General features: G+C 46.2%; 1 protein-coding gene across 4 annotated transcripts; it reads right to left on the bottom strand.

The window, feature by feature from the left end:
- Positions 1-124: 124 nt before the first annotated feature.
- Positions 125-22,433, bottom strand: LOC121348082 (prosaposin). Of its 4 annotated transcripts, none has more exons than XM_041427265.1 (15): positions 22,312-22,433; positions 13,565-13,698; positions 12,467-12,541; positions 11,650-11,775; positions 11,197-11,391; positions 10,322-10,465; positions 9,743-9,799; positions 8,637-8,645; positions 6,916-7,029; positions 6,042-6,137; positions 5,662-5,848; positions 5,364-5,515; positions 3,637-3,717; positions 2,996-3,103; positions 125-2,447 (listed from the first exon to the last, which is right to left on the bottom strand). In XM_041427265.1, the coding sequence occupies exons 1-15, from the start codon at positions 22,364-22,366 to the stop codon at positions 2,412-2,414; spliced, it is 1,569 nt and encodes a 522-aa protein (XP_041283199.1). In that variant the 5' UTR covers positions 22,367-22,433; the 3' UTR covers positions 125-2,411. The 4 variants fall into 4 exon arrangements, with proteins under 4 accessions (XP_041283199.1, XP_041283200.1, XP_041283202.1 ...); XM_041427266.1 differs by having other exon boundaries at positions 8,637-8,642; XM_041427268.1 differs by lacking the exon at positions 8,637-8,645.
- Between the last annotated feature and the right edge of the window lie 3,103 nt (positions 22,434-25,536).

Genomic DNA, 25,536 nt, shown 5'->3' with positions numbered 1-25,536 from the left:
ACCCGAATCCATTCAGTCCCAGATTCCCAGGGACACCTTGGGACGTGCCTTCTCCTGGCCAAGCAGCCAAGGGGAACCTCAACAAGAACCTTTGCCATGGAGAAAAATGGAACATGCGAATTTATGGGTTTACAGAAGTTTTTATTGTTCATTAAGGAAGCTTTTGTGCAAAAAACAAACAAAACAAAAAAAAAACCCAAAAAAAACCAAAAAAAGAAAAAAATCAAGACAATGTTCTTTAGAAAGCAACTGCACAGTGTCCCCCCCAGCATGACTCAAGCAGGTTGGGTGCCACAGTCCACAGGAAGGGAGAAAACTAAAGGGACTCCCAGCAGCAGCACAGGACTTCCCCTGGTTCAGCTTGCCCAGCATGAGTCCTACTAAAAACCCCAGGAAAATAAAACCTTCCCACCAACCTGCCAAGCTGTCAATGCAGCCCCACCTCCCCCCAAGAAAGATCCACACCATCCAGTTTAAAACACCAAATGCCACGCTCTGTGCCGTGGTGTCACACAACCCGTCCCTCCAGGGCAGCACTGCCCAAGGGACAGAGCCCATCTCCTATCTGCTCCATCTGGGATACACCACCAAACCACTGCACAAGCCTGCCAGGACAGAAAGCTGCAGGTATTTTATGTCTTTAGGGGAAATTTTCCTTTCTTTTCCTCTTGTTTAAAGCCATGAGTGCTTCAGTATTCAGGAAACAGGGGAGAACAACCTCTGTTGCCATCTGTCAGCACTGGCCAGGCTTTTAGTATGCACACAGATCAACTAAAAACCTGCAGTCCAGTGGTTTTCCAATGAAAAATACTCTACTTGCTGCTACAGCATTGTTACTGGAGCTCCTGCATGCCCCACACACCACAGGAACAGCAGGAGTTACAAGCATCCTTCTGAACAGGACTGGAATTTTCAAAGCTCTGCATCTGCCCAGCTGCTCCTTGCAAAGGTCTCCTCAGAGCTACTTCAGTGCCCCTGCTTTGGGGATTAACTTGATCAGAAGTGCACACCCAATGCAAGGTCCATCCCAAGCAACACAAGCAGGATTCTCACCCCCAAGGACCCTTCACATCAAGGACCTGCCATGTTCTCAGGGTAGCAAGCCTGCCTTGAAGGCTTTTTTGGGGGAGATTTTAGGCCATTTAAGTGGAATTTCAGAGGTGTGAAAGGCAGGCTGTCAAGTGTGCCAGCAGAGCTTTAAACAGCCACTTTAGTGCTCCTACCACCTGCCATCTCTGCTTGCTGCATTTCCCAACAGAAATGGGAACTCGGGATAACAATTCATACCTCCAGTTACTCAGAAGGGCGTCAGTGAGAGTGGGTGGGCAGCAGTGGGAGGTGCCCCCAAGCCTCACAGCACCTCTCAAGTTTCAGATGACTGAAATATGCTGTGAGAGAAAAAGCAGATCAGGGAACCAACAGGTTACAATAAAACCCGTTTTTCCACAAATTCCACCCTCAGTGCTGAACTTCCTCTGCCATATTCCCAGCTCCTGCTGACTTGATTCTCCTCCATCTTCCAGTGACAGCTCATGCTTCCTCCTCAGCACCCAGCTGGCTGCTTGTGGGAAGCTGCAAGACCAAGCAGAATTGAGCAACTAGGATAAGAAAAAAGGGAGTCATTCCTCAGGTACACCTGCATGCTTCAGGAAACTGACATCCCACAGGACTGGGCTTGGCAGAACACCCGTGCTGGGACTGAGCAGTGCAAGGAAATCAGAAGGATGTGAGCAAAGGCTGAGGGAGGGTTTTCCTTAGCTACAACAACACCATGAGCCACAAGCATGGTCACTCAAATGCAAAAGGCTGATCATTCCAATGCATCTTTTTAATTACCAGTGACTTTGAAAGTTAGCTGGGCACACAAAGCCCACTCCTCTGCATCTGCAGAGCTTTGAAAATTCCAGCCAAAAGGATTCCCAGATTCAACATTATCCCTTAGACTTCCCACACACAGAAAATAAACATTTCAGCCTGATGTTAAAAATGCAAAGCATATAAAATCTTCCCAATGCTGCCTACAGAAAGACATTTGAAAGTTTAGTTGCTATCTTGCTCTTTTTTTTGAAATTAAAAGATAAGAGCCTTGTCTCATTTCACCATCTCTGTCATTCCTCCCAGCACATAAACACTTCAGCCTACCAATTAAAAAAAAAAATCTACAACACACTGACTATTTTTAGGAGCATAATGGGGTTAAACTGTACAATCAGAAATATTTTTGTTAAGTCAACAATGAAAATCTGATCCTTCAACAGCAGCACTGCTACAGAAGAGTTACAACAAAGGAACTTGAAGGTCAAATTGTTAATGAGGCAGAGAGGAGGGACAGGTGAGATACAGCTCTCCGCCAACCTCAGCCCACATTTCCTAAGAGCCATGGCAAAGTTTCAGAACTGGAAATTCTTCTTCTAGTTCCACACATGACGTTTGCAGTGATCAACAGCCTAAAGGGGAAGAAATAGCTGATATTAGTGGAAAAAAGCCAGTTTGCAAACAAGCAGTTCAACACCTTATCCTAAGCCAAGATCTTGGGAGCAAAACTGTTTTCCTTAAAGTAAGTGATTTCAAAGAGGGCTAGAATAAATAACATCCTGAGTCCTACCAGCCAGGAGCTTTAGGAAAGAAGGCTGATGACCCTTAGCCATTAAGGCCTGGCAGAAATAGCAATACTGGAAGCCAATTTTTAGAGCCTGCTGAGAGATTGTGACACGGTCTGTTGGCTGCAGGAACACTGACTAAATATAAAGCTGACACTGTACCTTACTATAGATTCTGAAATACTGGCGGAGAGGTGTGGGACACAAAAAGGAGAGGAAAGTCAGCTTTGAGAAAGCCATGAAGAGCTATGAAACACCCTCTACCAAACTAGTACCCTTTTGCTTGTTTTGAACTGGAGTTCATCCACTTTGAAGTACAGTAGAAGCCAAAAACAGCTCAGAAGGAGCTGTCAGACATCAGAAGGAAACTGGAGGCAGAAGGCTGCTTTACGTACATTGCACTGAGCAGCAGTGTCCATGTTCTTGCACCAGTAACCTGGACCCCAGACACAGGCATCATTCCCCAGGAGAGGCTCTTTAGCTGACTCACACACTCCGAGTTTCTGGGAAAAGAGCAGCAGCACAGTCAGCACCTTCCTAAGTGCACCAGGAGATCTCAAGTCCAGCCTTATGTCTGAGCTTCCACCTGAGGGAGTGTGGAAGCTGCACTGAGGCAGCTGCAGGAGCTCCCACTGAGGTCACACCTGCAGCTGAACCAGCAGCCACGTAACCCGACCCAAGGCAGAGTTAAGTTACTGGAACTCCTTCGTATCAAGTTTTGAAAAACAGATCTCCTAGAGAGGGACCCTTCTCAAGAAATGTCACTTTACCTCCCACACATTCAGGGCACATCACACCCTGCCACTGAACCTCAGCAGTGGATAACCCCTGGCAGCTCTCTCCTGCTGCCCTTCCTTGTTGGGCTGGCAGTCACACAGCTGCCCATTCAGGAAGCCCCAGGCCTTGCACAAGGGGCTTGCTCCAAGCATTCAGCATGCTGATTTTGATTCCAGCAGAGTTTCTGCATGCTGGACACTGAAAGGCACCCAGGACTGTATCAGATCCTGCCCTCAATAAAACCAAATGCAATACTCACAGTGCAAACAAAAGTGGGATCCATCACCTCTGCCAAGAGTTGCACAACCACGGGTTCATACTGTTCCACAAACTGCACACACTGTAACAAAACACAGGGTGAGAGATTCTCCTGCTGGAGCCTCTGAAAGCAGAGGAATGTATAGTTTGCAGCAGGCAGGCCTGCGTGCTACCCTGAACACCCCAACAACACAATCCACAAGGACAAAGCAGAGGCTTGAGCTCTGCACATGGCAAAGGAGTCAGGCACTAATCACTGCTACATCACTGTTTCTGCTAGCTCATACCTGCCTGCAGCTGTCACACTACGAGGAGATAAGGGGTCACAAGGAAAAGAGCCAAACAGGACAGGCTTTGGGAAAAGAACCAAGCAGAAGAAGCTTTGACTGCAAAGCTTCGTCTCTGATCGTGGAGATCACGCCTGTCTCAAGAGGGAAGCACACGGAACCAGCTGGAGACAAACTTCCTGAGCAGGACAGCAGCAAGGACTCCCAGGCACTTGTATTCAAGTTATTCCCTCAGACAAGGCTGCAGCAGGAGCACTGCCTGCCAGAAACAGCCTCTCTCCCTCTAGTGGAGAGGCTCCAGAGCTGAGGAAGATGCTGCTGCTCTCAGCAGAGACAAACAGCACCAATTAATAAACCAACCACAGCTACTAAACAGCCTCACAGCAGGAAGAGCTGTTCCACAGCTGCTTTAAGCCTCTATATTCTATCCCCAGTCAACTTACAAGCAGTTGCCACTTGCTGACACTCAGCAGCCACCTAGTAATATTTTCAGGTAAATCTTGATATCAGTGGTCTAACAGGTGTCCCACTGGAATTACACCAGCCTACTTTCAATTACTTCATTAATCCCCCAAGCAGGATCAGAATTGAGGGGGAAAAAAAAAACAAACTTTCAACTGTTCCCACCCACTGTTCTCAGAGAATTTCCAGGCAAACCTTTCCTGACTGCAAATTAGTACAACAATTCAGCCAGTCAGTTCAGACCCTTAAAGGAGACACCTATTCAAGGGCCTGCCAACTCCCAAGGATGGGAACTGAGCAAACTTAATCCCCCTGCACCCTAAACTCCTCTCAGCCTTTAGGAGAGAATGCAGTTACAAAAACCAACAAGAGAAGCTGCTCTCTAGCTTTTCCAAACACTCTGCAAGATGTCCCTGCCTGCAGCAGGGGGGTTGGAATTAGACAGTCTTTAAGGTCCCGTTCAACCCAAACCATTCCAGGATTCTGTGTTTCATCCTTCTGTTCATCTCCATCTGCCTTGCCCTGTCTGGAAGGGAAGCTGCCACACAGCAAGGTCATTCAACTGTCTCAGATCAAACCTTTTCCCTCTTTTTTTTTGTTTGCTCTACTGGACAGGAGAAGCTGCTATGCTTTGGTGCTAATTAGTAAAGGGAAAAACCCGTGAAGGATCAGGTTGCTGGACACAAGCCAGTCCCAGCTGCACCTGTGGACAGTTTGTCTCCAGCCAGAGACAAGGCATTTGGCCAAACACAGAGACCTCTGTTAGGAGTACCTGGACATTTATAGCAGAAGCAGAGACACTTGAGAGACGGACCTAAAATTAGTGTATATAGACAAAATATCAGATAAAACACTCAAAAAATGAGGTTAAGCATAACTGTCACTGTTAGGACCTATGTAAACCCAACAAATCAACAGGGACAGCTCCCAGCCACCAAGACCATGGCTTTTTAGTCTGCCTCCTGCACAAACACCTTACCTGTTCACTGACAGACTCTGGCAGGAAGTGACAGACTTTTTCCAGTAAAGCTTCAATTTCAGCTGTCGTGGCATTCTTCTCTAGCTCTTTGTCTGCATAAGCCACCACCATCTTGCAGATATCACAGAAGCCACCTGCAGGTTTCACTACAACTGAGAAGGGAAATAAACAAACCAAACATCAGTGCTTGGGTAAAGAGAAAGAGAAGAAAGGAGGCAGTATCAGCAGTGTCCTCAAAAGACATCTCATCATAGGTGAACCAGCTCATTTTGAACACCACAGAGCCCTCATCACCAACCTGGCTGCTGGGGAAGCTTGCTGGCTGCACAGCATTTCAGCATGGCACACACAGCTTCAGGATTTGTTGCCTCCAAGAGCATGTCAATCACAGCCTGGCCATAGACCTCGATGAAGTCCCTGCACTGGTCCTTGACACTCCCTGGGAACAGGCGGCACACCACCTCCATCTCATGCACAATCTCCTCCTGAAGCACAGGGCAGGAGGAGGAAATGAGGCAGAGAATTTTGACTCGGTTATAAGCACACCTTTTCTGTTCCAGCCAGGACAGAAATGTTGCTGTTGTGAAAACAGGCAATGAAATTGGTTTTCCTTCCCCCTTCAGTGCAGCCCCATCTCAGCCAAAGCTGGAAGGGGTACAAGGCCCACCACTCACACACCTCTGTCTTGTTGCTCTCCAAGAGGCCAGTCACTTCCTTCACCATGGTCTCACAGATTTCACACACAGAAAAAGTCTTCTCTTGAACTGAGGCCTTCTGAGTACACAGAAGAAATGCACACACAATAAATCAGCACTGGACCACATCTGACAGGGACAATTCCTAACAGCATTTACCTAGCTGCTCACTTTGGGCTGTATTCAAAAGGTCACACAGAACCCAAAACCACCCTCAAAGGTCTCAGTAAAAAGCCTGTCTGAATGAACAGGCATTTTGTATGACTAATTTTAAGACTACAACCCCCAGGCTGTACAAGGAGTTCAATTTAGTTGACACAAAGAAATGAACAATCTCACAGAGACAGAAGTCAAGGGAAATATATAGTGGTTTTTAAAATACTTTAATGGAGAACAACGTTTCCTAGAATTGAGAGCAGCCTCCTGTTTGCAAAAATACCCTTTGGAGAAGCCAAGGTGCTTCTTCAAGCTCAAGAGCTTCAGTATTCTGACTCTGATCCCTCATCTGCATATGCAGAGTGCTGCCCCATTTTCAAAAGGGATCAAAGTATTACTCCAAACAAAGAGCAAAACTCAAACTGAGAATTTACATTTAAAGTGTCATTCACAACTGCTGGAACAAGAGTTCCCCTTTCAATCCTGAAGCATTACCTTGTAGTTCTGGTTCAGTGTAGGCTCTGCTGTTCAAACAAATCAATCAGCTTTCCTACTTCACAAATCAGCACCAGAAACAAGAAAATATCAGGAATTTATATGCAGGGAGACTTGGATTATTCTGTGCATAAAAGCTCATCTTTTTCACCTGGTTTGTTACACTAAAGCAAAAAGGAAAGCAAAGTACAAAAAGCCCATCTTACCTCCACAATTTCCATTTTCACCTCATGAACCACCTGAGCTGGCACCAGAGGCTGAAGGGGAACAGACTTCACAGAAGAACAGAACCCAACCATGGCACAAATGTCCTTTGGTTGCTGGAAAGAGATGTATAAGCAATGTTTCAAAGTCTAGAAGTCTCTGTCCTTTCTACAGAGTCTGTGAGCAGGCAGAGAGCAAAATTTTGAAAGGCTCCAACACAACTTAAAGTTTCATGACTACTTCTACTTCAGGTATTGCCAAAGCATTTGGTAAGGTTATAGGCAGGACAGCTACTGGATGGAATTTAGCAGTTCCTGTTAAAGAGGAAGAGGTTTAAAACCCCATTTAAAAAACCACGTCCCATGAGCCACACTTTGCAAGCCCTTCAAAAGGAGTTGACTTAAGAGCTACCAACACCAGAACAAGCCACCAGCAGCATCACGTCAGAGCTGCATCCACAAAGCTGCTCCCCAGCTTTAGGTAATCACAGGAGAGGCCAATTATCCTGACTTCAGAGTTCACCCAAAAGCTGAAAGAAATGCCTAGAAGAACCTCTTTCCTCATCCACAAGCTACCTTCTTTAAAGCTGCCAGAAACATCACATTCTGCAAACAGAAACAGTTTCTCGCATTACTGAACACAGCCTACAAGAAACAAAAGTTGAGCTTGTTAAAACCCAAGCCTAACCATTTGTACTGCAACAATTGAACTTGCAGTGTTCCCACAGTAAGAGAAAACAGCAAACAGAAACCAAGTCTGTAAAAAGGCTTTTTTCTCAAAGAAATACACTCTTCATGCATTTCTTTTTTTGGAACAGACATTACTAAATGCACCAAGAAATGCCAGACATGAGGCAAACTGTTCTAAGGAGGACACCCAAAGTGTGAAAGGCTGTACAGAGTGAGACACAGAACTTGCATTTTCCCACCTAAAGCTAGAAAAAGACATCCCTGGTCCTACAGGTAATTAGAAGATCACATCTCACCCTGTTCCAAGCTTCCTACAGGAGAGGCTTATCCCAGAGTTAATATTAATTCATCATGCCACAATCTCATGCACAGGCAAAAGCAGCACCTCAGAGACACTGTGCTGCTTCAGACTACTCCAGGCAGCACCTTTAAGTCAAGGCCTTTGGTTCATGCATTGTAAGCAGCAGTTCCAGGTATTAATGTTACAGCAACACCCACATACACACGTTCCCTCACAGAGGGATGACAGACACAAGGTCCCACAGGACAGATTAAATTAAAAGCCCAAATTGCACTAGGAAGCTTTCACCTTTTCAGTTCATATACTTCAAAAATCCACACCATTGTCCTAGATTTACAGGTTAACCAAGGGAAGACCTGGGGACAGCTTTGCTCAAGCCCTTTTGAGCCCAGACTTTAAACCACCAGCTGCCAGGTGCCACTAGCATGCTTTTTCCATGTCTATCCTTCTTCTGTAAGAGGGAGGATATTTTCTGCTCTACTGGCCAAAGCACAATCAAGCTGAAATCTTGGTAGCACAAAGTGGTATCTGGAGCTGGAAGTAGGACTGATGCACTGGAGGAAGCCTTTAGTCTTTCTCTGTTTTAATCACATAAATATCCCTTGTATCTGTCAGCACTGAGCACAGTCACACCAAGTGTACAGCTAAGAGAGCAAGAAGTGATCTACAAGCTCTTTAAGAGCAAAGGGTGAACTACAAGCAGGCTATCACCACAGGCAAGTTGCTCACCTACCTGATCCTTCTGTTGACAGGGGAGATTGGAGACAGAGGAAGAAAGGAGAAATTGAAGATAACAGTTAAGAGAAAAAAACACATCAAGCACTTGGAACTGCATATATTCTTTCCACAAAGATAATGGAATATGACACAGTCCCCACCCCAAAGATCCTCAGCTACAGCAACTCACATGTAATTGCACAGTGCTAACCAGCATTATTCATCTGCAGTTATTAAGGCATCCTGGACAAGACTACCTCCAGAGAGTCTGGACAACACTCAGATGCACACAAGAGGTAGTAATTTTCCAATTTCAGGTACTAACAACACACTGCATTGCAATGCTTAGAATGAGAAACTCAGTGCTGCTGGAACAAACACTGACTTCCCCCCCAAATGTTTAAGAAACAGGATGAGCTTCTAAGTAGTCTATAGCAACTGGAAACAAGAAAAGGCCACTATGTTGCCAAACTCAGGTTCAAGTCAGACATATCCACCTGTAGTTTGTTATGTCACCTGTGGCATCTACAGACTGCACTAAGGAAAGGCTTAGCCATGTTTTTTGAAGGCACTCAGCTCTCTGGATAAAGAGGTGCTGTTGCTGCAGAAGGTACCACTCACTTTCCATGGCTCCTGTCAAGAGCCCTGAGAGCAGGAATCTTCAGACAGCAATTGCAGAAGGATGTCTAGCCTTGGTTCCAGGAGACACCATATCTCTCACACGTGAACTAATTTTGCAATACTGTGACAAAGCCAACTCTAATATCTTTAACACAGTGTTTAGAGGAGGGGGGAGGTGGTGTAAGCACAGGACTGAGATAAAAGAATATAAAGGAACATGTGTAATGTATTTTCATATTTCAAAGGATTAGAGTGCCTTTTGTACTGCAGAATTTGTACTGCAGAAGTTGTTATAAAATGGAAGGAAACATACTAAAGAAAGCATCCTGAAACAGAAATTACATATCCAAAAAACAAGTTCAAAGCATTAACACCAAGACTTCGAGAGCAAGGGCCCTCCCCTAAGTTTTACTGCAGTGCATGTTTCCTGTTTCCAAAGAAGTCAGCTACACAAGCCAGAAAAATGAACTGAGAGCAAATACTGCACTCTGCTGATCTTACCATGTGCATCATCATCTGGATGGCCAAGTCAGAATACTCAGAGATGTAGGTCTTGCACTGCAGAAAGTAGGAAGAGAAAGTCTTGTGACTACCAAACCACTCACACTGTAGAGTCCATCTAGAATTTTCTAATACATCTCAAGGTATTAATTTACCTGCTCTACTGCATAACAACAGGTCTTTCAGAGCTTGGCCCAAATACAAGATGGTATTTCAGGTTACAAAACTGCTGCACAGGTAACTGCTTAACCTTTTCTCTTCCTCTCAGGGCAAAAAGCCCCAGCCCCCATTGATACAACCACATTACCCACACAGACCATGTTTGTGGAAAAGGTTTTAAGGGCTAGAGCAATCTGGAGTCCTTCTCCTGCTCCCCAGTCCCGCATATCCCCACCCAACTTTCCTGACCACAAAGTTTGTAATTTCACCACTGCTGTTGTTATACTGTGTTAACACATGCAACAGTGTCTCCTTTGTGATACTAAAATAGAGATTATGATCAGGGGATTAAGGCACTGAACAAACTATTTTATGTTTGCTTACAGGAGCAGAATTTTTCAATAAAAAAGGACAGTTTACCATATCGGACATCCCAGGTCCCAAACGGTCACACTCCTCCTTGGCATGAGCAACCAAAGATTTCACAAAAGAGGAGTTTGTCTTCACAGCTTCCTGAACATCAGTGACCAGCTGAATGCAATCCTGGCACACATCCCCACTTGCCTGGACAAAGAGTGAAAGGAAACTCAAGTTGACACAGCTTCACATGACATGTTTCAGAAGCTCCTGTTACTACCAAGTTTTACAAGCTGTTCTGAGCTATGTACAAACCTTAATAAATACTCTGGAGAATATTTTGAAGCCTCAGCTAGTAGGGAGACAGACAAGCTACTGCTGGTGTGTGCAGCAGCCACTAGATGGAGATTAGGTACCTACTTGGCTCCAAAGCTGAGATAATAGTTAAGATACCCAATCTTCCAATCTCTTGGTTCTGTTACAGACCACAGTGGGGAGGTTTCTAAATCTGGCACAGATCTTACCTGCTCCACCCACAGCAGCTTGTTCTCAGCCCACTCACTGCTCAACTCCCACTCCCTGGCTCGCTGTCAACACTCAGCCTCTGCATCCAAGTTCATTGCCACATCTATTCCCCTTTGTCAACTGTTTGTTCTTTTCCAATCCAGTCTGCCACCCTTACATTCAGAGACAAATGCATCCCCTGAGGGGCACAGCTAGCAGATTGCTCAAAATATGGGAAGAGCTGTTCTTCCTCTGCACCCTGGTGCCAAGCTTTCCCTCAGAAGAAATTGTTTCCAGCAAGATCTGCTTGATTACCACAGTCCTGGATGGCAACAGCACAGCACAAGACTTGCCTTTGCAGACTGCAGAACTTAGTCCAAGATTATACATATGGTCCACACTAAACAGCCCTTAGGCCTTAGTCCTAGGCTTACCTTAGGCTTCTGCTTGGGCTTGTCCTGAGGGTAAAGGAGAAGAGGCACGTTAGCCATGAATGGGGATGCCAGCTCGGAGAAATCCAGCTCTGGGATCTTGTTGGTCTGGAGCTGTTTCTGGAGCTTCATTGCTGCAAGGTGCTTCTGAAGGGACTGGCACAGAGCAAGGGCACTGCACACAACCTCAGGTTTATCCTGGGGGAGACAAGATACACACCTAAAGCTCCAAACTGATGTCCCTTTTAAAGCTCAGAGTAGAGAATCATTCAGCTGAAACATGGTAAGACAGGGAAAATGTTTCATAGTACAGAAGGAGTCTTCAAACTAACAGTACCAGTGATCCACAAAGGATTGAAGGATCATATGCACAATCTTAGGCAGAAGAGAAATTCATCATCAACAGCAGCACAACTTTTAATACTAACAGCTTTTGGTAAATCATTATCTACTTACAAACTCTTCCTTGATCATGTCCATGATAACTGGTAGGTAGGAATCCACAATTTCTTTGCACTCAGAGACAAGGCCTGGGTCAGGAAGAAACTCACAGGTCTTTTCCAAGTAAGAGCGGATCTCATCCTATGAAAGATGAGGTGAGAGACACACATTATATCTCTCTCTCAAATGCTCCTTCTGTTCCCAAAATGCACAATACAAAGCCTGAAACAAGCTCCTCAGACTCAGCTAGGTCCAGGCAGCAACAAGCAGAACTAGAATGAGGTTCTACACTACAGACACATTTTCCCCAGTTCTGGACCTTTGATGAGACCCTGCCACAGCACAAACATGTCACGCTGTTTGTGTGGCCTGCACAGCCCAGCCTTGCCAGAACAGAACACTTCAATTAAGAGGAGAAAGTGAATTTCTGGGCTCATGGGACAGCGACTTGTTTGTACAAAGCACCCACAGGTTGACAAAAGAAAAAGGGAAGCAGTGCCCACAAACCAAAACAAAGTCCAGCTGGTGTAACCACCCACTCCTAGAGACTACAGTACCCCACCTTACAATATTGGTGCCCCACTGGCACAAGAACAACTTTATTAGGCACCTACAGTCAACCAGGGATGTGTTAAGGCATGGGAGACTCTAGAATTTGCTAATTTCTAAACCAGCAGAGGCTGTTTAAAAGCCTTTCCCCATGCACTCCAGTCCCTTTCAACATCTGCTGCTTATGTTAGGAAAACAACACAGACTACTCTTCCACCCCCTCACCACAAGACCTTGAAACCAGATAGTGTTTTGGGGTGAGGAGAAAAGGAGCTCTGCTTACCTCAGTGCCATTATCCTTTAAAATTTTGCCAGCAACCGTCACAAGCTCCTTACACAAGTCACAGGGAATACTGCTCTGGAGAGAGAAGCAGAGAGTTACTTGGAGAAAGAATTAAGTGTCTATAAGAGCAGAGTGTGAACAACAGCACAAAGGGCAAACATTACATCTGGAATTAAGGAAGAAATACTGGTTGAGGCCAGGGTGGGAAAAGGTATTTTTAAACAAAGAGCAAGGCTATTTCAAGCATGTCCAGCTACAGTTTCGTCAGTAAACCAATGCCACATGAAAGCTGGCATGTTACTACTTGCTCATTTCACCTCCTCCCAGGCCCTTGAAATACAAGGTTGATTGCTCCAAGACACCTTCTCCTTTTACCTTTTCCTTCAGAGTTCACACTTGAAGGAAAGTGTGAACTAGAAATCTTAGAACATTTCAGGCTGCTTCAACCATTGTAGTTGTGCTCTGAATTCCTCCCTTCCCCTACTTTTCCTTAAACTGAAGTATCTCTGCATAGATACAGCCAATTTGGACTGAATGCATCTGTAAGTAAAACACCTTTTTCTCCCCTAGAAAACTGTGAAACAATACCCAAAATACAGCTACATCTAATAAAGCAGCCCTCACATTTAGTGCAAATGCAATTGAAAAGCTGCACTAAATGTAACATTTGTGCTATTATTTACTCTCATGCCTCCCATCATTTAGCATATGGTGCATCTTTCTGGGAATTTCAACCTTTGAGAAAGGCCTAAACAAATACACAGCCTTTTTGTAATAATTGCTCAAGTTCAGAAAAAGACTCCTCTGAATTAGGAGTCGGTAGTAATACAGAGGAACAAGTGAAATCCACTAGCTCCATTCCATACATTGCTGGGTGATTGTGCAACAGGTCACAGGAGAAGTCAGCAGACGAGTTGTGCAAGGCAGAGCAGTGAAAAGCAACCTCCATCCAGCACCCAAATTACGGCACGGCAACCTCGGCAGAGTCTGATGCAGCGCTTAGCCCCAATCAGAGACTTGAGAAATCTTCCTCAGTGTGTGGAAAGCAACCACCTGAGCCCCAGGTGGGCCTGGGGGCTCTCAGAGGCTGGCACTTACCACGGCAGGCTTGTTCCAGACGTTCTGCTGGCAGTGCTTGACTGCCCCGCACTGCGACGCCGTGCGAATGCTCTGGCACCACACCTCCGGCCCCTTGGCGCACTCCTTCTGCCACAGCACGGGGCTGGCCACGGCTGCCAGAGAGAGCAAAGGGAATCAGCCTTTCCAGCTGCCAAAATAACCACCTGTTTATTCAGGTTTTTTAAGCACATTTAAATCCAGAAGTTTTTGGTCTGTCCCAAACACAGGTTATAGAGTCAAAGAAAGAACACCCTGTTAAAGGTTGAACTTCCCAAGTCTCAGCACCTCAGCAGTCTGTTCTCCCATCATCCACCTTTTGTAAAAAAAATTTAAAATCCCAAAATACAAAACCTCACTTTGCTTAGCACACAAGAGCTACCAGGTGATTTGAAACAGAAAAACTGCTTATTACAGAAATGTACTCTACAGACAGCTGATTCCCAAAGCGACAATCTCCCTGTTCTCCTGCCCTGCCGGCACTTCAGCTCTGAACCAGCTTGTGATTGCTGCCTGCATTCCTCCTCCCACGTGAAGCATCCTGTTCTCACACAGCAAGTCAGAGAGTGAGGAAGATTTTAGATTAGGAGCCACAACAATGTACACACTGCATGCAAGACTTAAGAGCAGGTACAGACCAAAACACTGACCATAAACAGAAAGCTTTAAGAATGTTCTTAGGGAATGTTCTATCATACTTTTTAAAGCTCCTAAATCTATTTAGACTTCCTTTTTTTTTTTCTCCTGGTTATGTCTTCAACTGTGTACAGAAAAATCTGTGGGTGTGAAAAAATATACCAGTCCTTTTTTTGGACATGACCTCCCATCCCATATGGGACTGCCATGCAAACTACAAGAGCTTTCAAGTAAGATACAGAATATCTTCTCTGGACAGTCCTGGTAAAGAAATGTGAAGTATCTGCACTATGAATAATCAGCAGGACAAGTGAATCAAATGCATGTTTTTACTGACTTTCAAGCTTCTTTTTTTTTTTAATTGTTCTGTCTGGACCTGGCACCCAACTTCTCCCAGTTTCTAAAACTATCTATGTGTCAGTAAGCTCTGTCTCCCCAGGAGACAATGCCCTACATTGCACTAACCAATCAAGAAACAACTCCTAAAATCCTACAGCAGGCAGGCTCCAAAGAAATCCACCACGGTCCAAGCCTACAAGGCACTGCTGCCAAACTTCACAAAAATTAAAAAAATACAAAACATAAACTCAACCTGTTCAAACCTATCAGCTGTACAGGTGTTCTCTTTACACCAATGCTGTTTGCACTTCACAAAACCCTGCAAAATTACACTGTCAGCCATGAGGCAGGAATTCAGGTGTTTCATTCCTATGAAGCTTCTGGTGACGTTACAGCAGATGAACAATCACTTTCCCATTTCTCATGCCTTGTTGTAGGCAATTAGAGGATCGATTTAAAGCTGAATTACCAGTGCATCTACAAGGTACATGGCCACCACTCACCAAACAGCCAGATAAACACTGCTTTATAGGTGGCATTCTGCAGCCTTCTCAGCTGTTGATTTATAAAGCCTGTTTACGCTGGGCTTTAGAGGAATGACCCATTTATTTTAAGAAAAACGTGCTTTGCACGCCTGATTTTTTACACAAGAGCTTGAAGCTTGTCACCCTCTCTGCCAATAAAAAGCTTCATTGCATATTATCCTTGAGCAGGACAGCACACTGGTGCTGCCTGGGAGACTGCAGCAGTAAGACTTCAAAGCTTCTAATAATGTATGGTTAACAAAATATTTACAGCCTATTCTAAACTCCAGCATTATTGATCTGGAAGCCCTAAGAATAGTTAATTTTCAAAGTCAGAGTGGCCAGCCAAAGAGCTGTCAGCTCTGGCAGGGTGACAATAAACAAGAATACACTTGCTTGAGGGAAAGTTATTCTTCCCTTCCAGATACTGGCACTGAACAGTGGTAGGAAGGCTCTGGAAGGCAGAGTCAAGCTCTGAGTCAGTCAAGACCTGGGCTTTAAACTCAAGGATTCCCAACTATTTACAAGCACAGCTTTTAACCTATGCCTTTACCAAAAGACAATTACTCCTCCTACATTGAAACACAGTGTAAACTACAAAACTGAACTATACAACTCCAATAATAGTTATTCCAAGCAGTCCCTCAAACTCTTGATTTAGGAGAGTGTTTCAAAGCCAAGTGGAGGCATTCATGCTGTAACTTGCATTGGTTTGATCAGGCTCTTAGTGAGCTTTCAGGTTTTGCTTGATTATTTTACTTTTAAGATCCTGTCACTGCAGGACTTTTCACATCTGTACCAGCTTCAACACAATGTCTTGTTCCTTCTTCCTCACAGCCTTAACAATAGACCATTACTATGGCAAAAATACTTTGCTTCATATTTATTTTCAGTTATCATCTTTGCTGGCTGTGTGTCAATACAACTCTAAATTTTAATGTTTTCAGCGCAGATCTTTCTAGTCAGACAGTGACTAAGCAATTTTGTTTGTCAGAGCCACACATGGCTGGCACATTTTACAGCAGCTACAGAACAAAGATGACACACACTAATCGTGGCCTCTTTTCTGACACCTTCTACAGCGACTTCAAACATTGTTAAATTCTTACAAGTTTGTTCTGTACCATGGGGAAGTACTTTTGTTTGAAATATTATATCCAATATGAACGGATACACCTTCATTGCAACAGTACCCACCCTCCCTTTCTGAACATCCTGGGAAAAACAGAAACAAAGCTAAAAAAACTCTGCAATTATTCAGATCCTGCAGATTCAGAAAAGAGTTACCACTTTTTCCCTTTTAGCTTGCTCTCCTATTTAACTATGAAACAGAATTTTTCCCTCATATATTACCACAAAAGCACACATGCCACTGAAGTGTGTTAAGACCTTGTGCTGTCTCAGAACAAATAGTTTTGTGTATTAACTCCTCCTTCCAAACAGCCTTTGCTACAAATGGAGCAACACCTTAACATGGTATTTCACACCCCCAGCACAGCAGCAACCCAAGAGAAACCAAAGCACCATCAGTTACCTCACACAGATGGATAAACCCAAGGGTATTACTTTCTTTGTTATCTCTGGCATCTCTTTATTTTATATATTGATTTTACCTAAGGTTACCCATTTTTAATAGATTTCTCCTTTCTCTGTAGATCAGCTCTCAACAGTCACATGTCATGCCCACCAAGAGCTATTCCCCCACTGTTTCCTGAAGTTCTTGCAAGCCACTGTTTTTGGAGCATCAAACAAGTTTATCTGTGAAGGCCAAGGTGTTCCTTTCCTCATCCACTTGACTGGTTTCTCCCTGCTTGAACAACTTCAGATGTGACTTCATCAATTTAAGAAAAAAAAGCCTTTGCTTTACCAAGTTTATCCTTGGTTTACCAAGTTTATCCTAACTCACAGACACAAATTTGGGAAGTAGAGGTGATGGCTCCCTCAGAAAATATCACCTTTTCCACTTGGCTTATAGAGCCATGCATGTGAAAGCACAGCCCAGTTTTTCACTCCTCTCCAGGAAAGAGGAACCTAAAAGGAAGGAAGCTTATAATGTCTGGATTACCATTCTGCAAGGACAGCTACAGGAAAATTGCTAGGCAATTACCTTTATTGGAAAACACCTTCCCTTCCCTCAAGCATTTGTCTCACTCTTCTTCCACGGAGAGCCAGTCTGAATTCTTTCCACTTGATTCTCAGAAAAACATCCTAAGAAATCCCCTCCAAAAGCTGCACTGAAGCTACAAACGACACTTAAATTTTAACACCTTATATAAGAGTCAATGAACAGGAATTCTGAGAGGCCAGACCAGATTCCCTAAAGACCCAAAGGATGAACCAGAAAACTACCACCCAGAACACAAAGAAATTCAACTCTCCTCCAAACCCAACTGCTAGGAAAACCCTTGGTTACAAACAAATTAACCTGAAATTTGGGGGAAAAAAAAAAAAAATAAATAAATAAAAAGGAAAGTGCTGAGCTGCTGTTCAACTCAATGGATTGAAGGAAAATGTGAAGATCATTTAGGGTGCTGTCAACTCTCATGCTTTTGTGACAGTCCAACCTGCATAAGTGTATGAACCTATTCATCAGGAAGGTTGTCATTCCCAGGCTGTCCTACTTGCAATGCTAAAAAATTAAAAATTCATTATCTCCCAGAGACACCACAGACCAAGCAAATGCATCAGCCTCTGCCATCTGTGCTCTGCCAGTTACTGACTTTTCCCCACGTCCTCTGAGACTTGCAAAAGCCAAGAGTATTTAAGTTAAAGTCAAGAGGGGTCAACTTCTCTTCACCAAAGTTTACAAAGTGTCAAGAAGTGAAGGAGTGACCCCAACCTGAAGTTATGTGAAGGGCTGAATACTCCACAGCCTCTCTGGTCAGTGAGTAAAACTTCCAAAGTTGTAACCACATCACACACCAGTGACTCTTGCCAAGGGGCTCCTATGCCTCTGGATTAACGAGGCAGTGAAGTGGCCATAACATTTGAGGGATTAAAGGCAATTTGAAGAAAAAGTGGAAGAAATGTGGCTAGCTGTTACCAGCATTCCAGTTAAAAATGAGTCTTCCTGTCCAACATGTACTGAGGAAAAACCAAACTTGAAACATTCCTAACCAGCACGATGGGCAAGAAATGAGTTTGGAGTTAATACCACAACCAGGGTCTTGCTCAAAGCTGGGAACTCATTCTCATTTTGGCACACTGCCTCTGCCTCAGGTGCTCCCTTGCCTCCCTCACCAGAACACAAGATGGCAAGAGAGGCAGTGTGTGTAGGTACAGGCAATCACATAAAGGTAAAGAGAGCAGAGAACTGGATGAGCTGGAACAGTAAAAGCACCTCTGCTGGCCCAGTAAACTGTCCCAGGTAACTGCAAAGGTTGCAAAAGAAGAATTTCCAAGTTGGCCAGGTCTTACCAAGCAAGGCCTGACTGCTGCCTGAGATTTTCCTATGGCAGAATCCAGAAGAGACAAGTGGATGTTCTAGGGCACCTGGTAGACATCAGGAGCAAGTGGCCCAAACAGTATGCTAGGATATTCCCAAAAAGTTATGAGCAGCATTTTTCCCTGCAGCAGATGCCTGTAGAAATACTCTAAAATGTTTGGGGCATACTTGTGGTCCATCTCCATTCTTTCTGGTTTTGTTCTGAGGGTTTTTTTGGGGGGATGCAGGGGACAGGCTTCACGTGAGTCTCTGCAGAAATCCTGTATTTATCATGCCTTTTTCACTAGACAAATATATCCACATAACAAACACTGGGAAAATCTGCTATCAGGCAACTGAAACCAAACATTGCCTCATGACCAAATACAGAGAAGTACTGCCCTAAAACACATACACTCACTTCATATACAGCCTTTTTAATTGCGACAGGAACTCTGATATTTTAGTAGCAGCAAACAAATTGCGTTTAAAAGCTGCTCCATTAAAAGAAAAACAAACAGAAAGTGAATAAATCCTTTAAGAAAAAATAAACACTTTTTATGTCAGAGCTCTAAGGCGTTGCCCCAACCTGCTTTGAAGAATCAGATCTACAGGAGATACTGAAACAAAAACCCACGGTAGGCAGCAGGACCTGCTCCTGCTTCCCCCACAGATACAAAACCAAGATGTCCCTGCATTTTATACCAGAAAAGCCTTCCCTGAAATAGCACACTCCAAGCTCCCGGAGAGCCTCAGCTGACATCAGGTGACACATCCAGTTTTGCTGACAAGCTCTATCTCTCTGGCTCCACCCTCCACATCCCCTCGGTGCTTGGAGGCTGCCGGAGCAGCTCCTCGCGGTGCACGAACAGCACAGACCGGGGATGCAGAAGGGCCGGCTCGGCTCCTCCAGACACAACCAACAGCGACCTTTTCTATTTATACCTGCCCGGCAAACAAGGAGGGGATTGTGCAAGAGCAGGTTTACACAGGGCACATGACTGCTGCGCTATCAAAGCGCCGGCTTCGCTATGTGACGGCCTGACCGTGCCTCAGAGCCAGTCACTGCTGCAAGAAAACACAGATTTTATTTGCGCATAATCACAGCACCATTTAGGTGGGAAAACCCCTCCAAGATCATCGAGTCCAACCTGCGACCAATCACCACCTTGTCATCCAGAGCAGAGCACTGAGTGCCAGCTCTGACATTTCCTGAACACCTCGGGGCGGTGCCTCCACCGCCTCCCTGGGAACCCATTTCTGAGAAGGAATGTCTCCTGATTTCCGACCTGGACTTACCCTCCAGACCCTTGCCCAGCTCTGTTCCCTTCTCTGGGCACGCCCCAGCACCTCAGTGTCCTTCCTTGCCCAGAACTGGACACAAGAGCTGAGTGTGGCCTGGGCAGTGCCCAGCACAGGGGGACAGCCACTGCCCGGGTCACACTGGACACACCATTGCTGGCACAAGACACCTATCCCTCTTCTCCTAATTTAATCTGCCCCAGCCTGGCTTTTTTTTTTTTTGTTAGAAATCACAATAGCAGAACAAACCTGCCAACTACAGAACAGTCCAGTTATCTGCTTTATCCATATCCTCAAGAAAAATCAAGCCAGGCTAACTCAGCCTACGAATTTCCTGTTCCCACATGTTCTGACCAGTGTTTGCTAGAGGAATTACAGACTAACCTGAATCTGCCTTCCTTACAAGGTTTTAAGTCTACTATTTTAGGGGAAGGGGGATGTGAAAAAATCATATCCTCCAAGTTTTTACTTTCCACTCCCAAATTAATTTAGCAAAAAGGAAGAGGGAAATATTCAGTTAAAGAGAAACTGACTCCTCCTTTAAGAGCACACCCAGCCTTCCTCCTCCCTGCCTGGCCTCAAAGACAAGGAATAATCAGAGTGCACATCAGTAGTCCGGAGATGCCAGGACCTGTACACCCTGCTTTAATTCCTCCGTGGCTCCCTTAAAGGGAAGATGCACATAAGCCCTGTAAGTAGGTCAACCAAAAACCCTCACGGCCTGTAAGGCAGCCAAGTGACTCCATTAGGATCTGACAAAGGTGGCTGAATGCTCGCACAGCTAATTAGCCAGCTCTGCAGACTAAAACGGTGTTTCGGGCTGCCACAGCAAAATCTTCAGGAAAATCTGCACGGTAGGTGAGGCAATGAGCACTGAGAACCCTGTGAGAAAAGACAGCTGTTTATTTGTGTTAAAAGAGTGACTTCTAAGGAAGAACAGGCCTGGCTAGTCTCCTGCTGCCCTCAGCTGCACGACATGCCTTTAGCAGGTAGGCCAAGCGAACTCTCGTTGCTGAACTGGTTTCTCATTACAATTTCCCTGAACACCCTAATGGGAAAGCTGGTGGATACTTCAAGGTGAAGCCTTTTCACTTTCAAAGCCCAAGAAACTGCAATGATTTCAGCGATTTGGAAGCAGTCCCAGAAGGAGTGGCAACTGATGGCAGCTAATTCAGTGCAGAGCAAACTCAAAGGACACCATGAGAGCGCATAAACACGCAGAGCGAAAGCTGATATTTGCTTTCTTGCTTCCTGCCTGAAAAGTCTGAGATAACCCATTAAACTGTCCACGTATCAGCATATTAAATGTTATCAGGATATCTAGGGGACAGTGTTCCCATCCTAGGCAGAGGGCTGGAACTAGAAGGTTCCAAGGTCCCTTCCAACCCTTCCAAGGTCCCTGGGTTGGAAGGGACCTTTAAGGCCCCTTCCAACCCAGGCTACCCTATGATTTTATGACATTAAAACTACAATAAAGTACAAAACTCACAATCATTTCACAGGAAAAATTTCACAGGATTATTTACTGTATTGTGCCAGCTGGTTACTCCTATGGCCTTTAAACAGCCAGCTGGGCTTTTTTTTTTTTTTTTGACTTTTGAAATGCTGCAGGTTAAACTTGTGAGCAAATAAGCCTTTAATATTAAATAGTCTAATTTAGAAGAAAATTCTCCAAGCAACTGTGCACATCACTGTGTAAGTCCTCAAATTTTGGGCTTTCTAGCTATACTATCCCACAGCCTAAAGGTATATTACCACTCGTCAGACTATGAATCATTTCTGTACCTCTGTCAAGCTTCTGCAATGTACAAAACACAAGCATTGCATGTTCTAACCCCGAATCCTACAGCTAAAGGGAGACGATTACCCATTCCCCAAATCACTTTCACCTCAGCAACAACAGGTAATGAGACGGCGAGGACCAAAATCAGTGGAATTTTCCATAGGGAGCAGGAGATCCTAATGCAGAAACACAACAGCAAAGGCAGCCTCCCGCCACCCGCAAGAGGATTAGCAGCCATCTATCCCTGAAGTGGCGGAGATAAACAGCGCTGCTGGCGAGGAAAAAAACAGTTTTTCCCCTCCCAATTGTCCCCAGCAGCCCGGGCTCTGAGCTGCCCGATTCGTGTGGGACGCGGATGCACATCGAGCACGCTTCCATCGGGAAATCATTTCCCCACCGGCAGCGGGAACGGCCGGATCCCCACGGGGCCTCCCCCCTTCTCCCTGCCTTGCCCCGGAGCTATTTTTGGGCGACTCTCCCTCCCCCAAACACGGCTTTTCCATCACAGCCGCCCCGAAGGCGCCCTTGAAACCCGCACTGTCCGCACGCTCCCTCAGCCTGGGATGTGGCAGCGGGTCCTGCCGGGGAACACAAACAGCCCCAGGACCGGCCTTCGCCCCGCCGCGCTGCCCTCGTCCTGCGCGGGCTGGGCGCTCTCCCCGAGCCCGCCGGGGCTCAGCTGGATGGGGAAGGGGCTCGGGAGGCGGAGGGCAGCGCTTACCGGCGGCCAGGAGCCCGAGGAGGCTGAGGAGCCCGAAGATCAGCGGCCGCGCCATCGGTCCCCCTCCGTGCCCGTCTGCAATGCGGCGCCACCGGCACCGCCCGCTGCCGCCCTTATATAGGGGCGGGGCGCGCAGGCGCGCACGCCGCCCCGCCCACCGCGCACGCGCAATGGCGGGACCGGGGGGGCGCAGGGGGTGTGAGGGGCCGGGGTCTCTGAGCGGGGTGCAAAATGGCGGCCACGAGCCTGCGGTCAGGGGCTGGAGCTGCGGCTCTCCAGGGCCCCTATCGCCCCCGTGCTGCTAGCGGCGGTGTCTGGCCGGGAAGAAATGAAGCCTGCAAGGCGATTTTTGCCTCCATGGGCGCTGCCGTGTGGCAGTGGGAGTCCCCCCACACAGACCAGCCAGGCTGGCAGCGTCTGATTGAGACACACACCGACACGGAGACAGTGTTGAGGGGTTGGAATGCACCTTTTCCAATCTGCTGCCTTGTGCTTCCCACTAGACTAGGTTGCTGAAGGCTCTTTCCCACCTGGCTTTGAACAGCTCCACGATGGTGCATCCACAAACTTCCCTGTGCAGCGTGTGCCGGTGCCTCAGTCCCCTCACAGCAACAAACGTTTCCTCCTAATATCCAACCTAAATTACCTCTCCTTCAAATTGTACAACTGCTGGTGAAGAATCCTTCCCCAGCTCCCCTGTGGCCTCCTTCAGATAGCGGGATGCGCTGTGAGGTCTCCACAGAAGCAAACATCACGATGGGTATGTGCCAGCACCGTGCTTCCCCTCACAGGCTTCCCATCTTGCTCGGGACACAGTGGGAATGCTGCTTTTTCCTTGCCCCCGTTGTCACAGGGCAGCCAGGTATCCCAAATGAACAGCGATTAAAAGCATAATTAAGAACAGCCTGCATTCCCTTGCTGTCTTCCCAGCCTCTTACTCCTGCCTTGCCCCTTGCACTGGAAAAACAAACTAACCCAGAGGGGGAAAAAAAAAAAAAAAAAAAAAAGCAAGCAGTGTTTTTCTGACTGGATGAACAAACTGAACCAGCTCAGCTGAGGGACAGAGCAGATCCCTTGTGGGCTCGCCAGGACTGGGCAGAGCAGCCAGACCAGCTCCCCTGTTCATCTAAACCCACACTCAAGGCCTGCTGTAGCTGCAAGAAGGGCCCTTGATGATGCTTCCCACAGCCTGGGGAGTTGTGCATCCCCCGTGGCCTCAGATAACACAAACTTATCCCATCTAAAGAGCTCAGTCTCTGCCCAGCTTACCCTGTTCCCTGTGGGGGCCTTCCAGGTACAGCCCTTCATCCAAGGGCACACATGTTTTTACCTTATTAGGTCCTTACCTACAAGTTCATTTTTCAAGGACCAGACTTGTTGATAACATTTAAGGTTTACTTGCAGCATAGAGGTTAGGAGGAAGTGGATCTGTTCTGTTTCACTTTGCCAGGCTATACCAAACAGCATAACACACATTTCTCCTTTCCTTATAAAACCCTTTTAAAAGTCCAGCTAAGAAACCCCAGTTCCCGTGAATTTTCTTCACAAACCACATCAGGAGAACTTGATGCTTACACAGGGCCTTTTCCCCCTCCACAAAAGAGCACAGTTTCATTTGAGGCCTCCAGAGCCCCTGCTATCACCTCCATCAGGAGCCAGGTTCTTAGGTAATTCCCAAACTGGAGTCAGGTGCACCCAGACTGAATCAATGAGCAGAAAGCCACCCCCAATTTTGGCCAGACTAAACAAGCAACCTTTACTCTGGCTCTAAAGCCACCTCGCCTAGGCAGGGCTCAGTGCACTGCCCTTATCTCATGAGTGCACATAAAGTGTTGACGAGGCACCTCAACCTTCTAACCAGCAGCTGGCTACTAACATGGGAAACACACACCAAAAAAAATGAGCTTTGTGAAGGATATTTAAAAGGAGGTTAAGTAAGACTGTCTGGAATAGTAGAGCTATTTCAGCAGGCAGGGTGTTTTTCTTCTGGGAGCTGAAGGACAGGGGGAAGGAAGGAGCAGCTTGGAGCTAGCAGGTTCTACCCCCAGTCTGTTATCATTTCAGGCTAGCCCAAGTTTTCCTGGAGCTTTGCCAATTCCCATTGATTTGGGACATTTTTTTTTTTCTCTCTCTCTCAAGCACTCTGCATATAATATTTGGCATTAACAAATTGTCTCCATGACTTAACTTTCCTGGTCTTGCCATACTGCCTGCTAGTTTCCTCACTTAAAAATGGAATTAAACAAAATAAAGTGGCATCAAGAGTTGAAGCACCAGCTGTCTGCTGTGAATGTTTGGAAGAGTGGGAAACTCCAAAGGATATCTCAGACTGTTGGGACCAGATCCAACTCACAGATGTGACACCGGCACTGTGGGCATGAGCTGCAGCCACTGTCCGCCTACCACCTTCTGCTTCTGCTGAGATTTGGGGTTTTTCCTGAAGATAAACCTCCCAGATAAAGTACCAGACGAGGCTTCTCAGGAAGGACCATGGCTTGTCTGTAGTGACAAACAGCTGAGTCACTTGGCTGCAGCTGAGGGAGAAGCAGGCCTTTCCCAGCCTCAGCTTGGTTTTTAGCCCCATTTTCTGGGAGGCGCGTGCTCTGTGTGGGGAAAGTGAGTAGGAAGAGCTCGGCAAGCTGCTGCCAAGTGAGGGACTTTCCTGCACACATGACTCACTTTCCAGCTGCCTCCCCTACCAACCTGTTGGACTGGGCCAGCACCAGAGCCCGGCTGGTTTTGATGCTCAGTTTTGTCGTGCCTACAGCACACAAATTCCTTCCACGTCACCTCGCCCTCCTGGCGCCCAGTTCTGTGCTTTGCATAAGTGGGACACGTGAGGAATCTCTGTTTGGCAATCCCTGGAGGCCAGCCAGAGGCCCCTGCAGGCTTTGGTTTTGCAGCTGCAGCCAGCTCTGCAGGAGAAGTGTTCTCTTTGCAAAAGGAAAAAACCAAAACAAGTGAAATAAATAAAGAGAGGCATTTTCCACAGCAGCTTGCCTTTCAGATGCTTTTGCATTTCCACTCAGACTGCAGCAGGAGGAGGAGAAGAAGCAAAGCCAGCCACAAATTACAGCCTGACAGACTCGTGCAGAGCCTTGAACACGTTTGAAGTTTATTCCAGCCCAAGAGCTGCCTCTCTGTGACTCACCAAATGGTTTGGCTTGCGGGTCCCACTGGAGGGGAGACAGACACCCACACACACCCACCCTTCCTCACCACTAG

This window comes from Onychostruthus taczanowskii, unplaced genomic scaffold (assembly GCF_017590055.1).
Source record: "Onychostruthus taczanowskii isolate IOZ18803 unplaced genomic scaffold, ASM1759005v1 scaffold98, whole genome shotgun sequence".
Lineage (NCBI taxonomy): Eukaryota > Metazoa > Chordata > Aves > Passeriformes > Passeridae > Onychostruthus > Onychostruthus taczanowskii.
The sequence above is the reverse complement of the archived record's forward strand: the minus strand, read 5'-3'. Positions and strand labels throughout refer to the sequence as shown.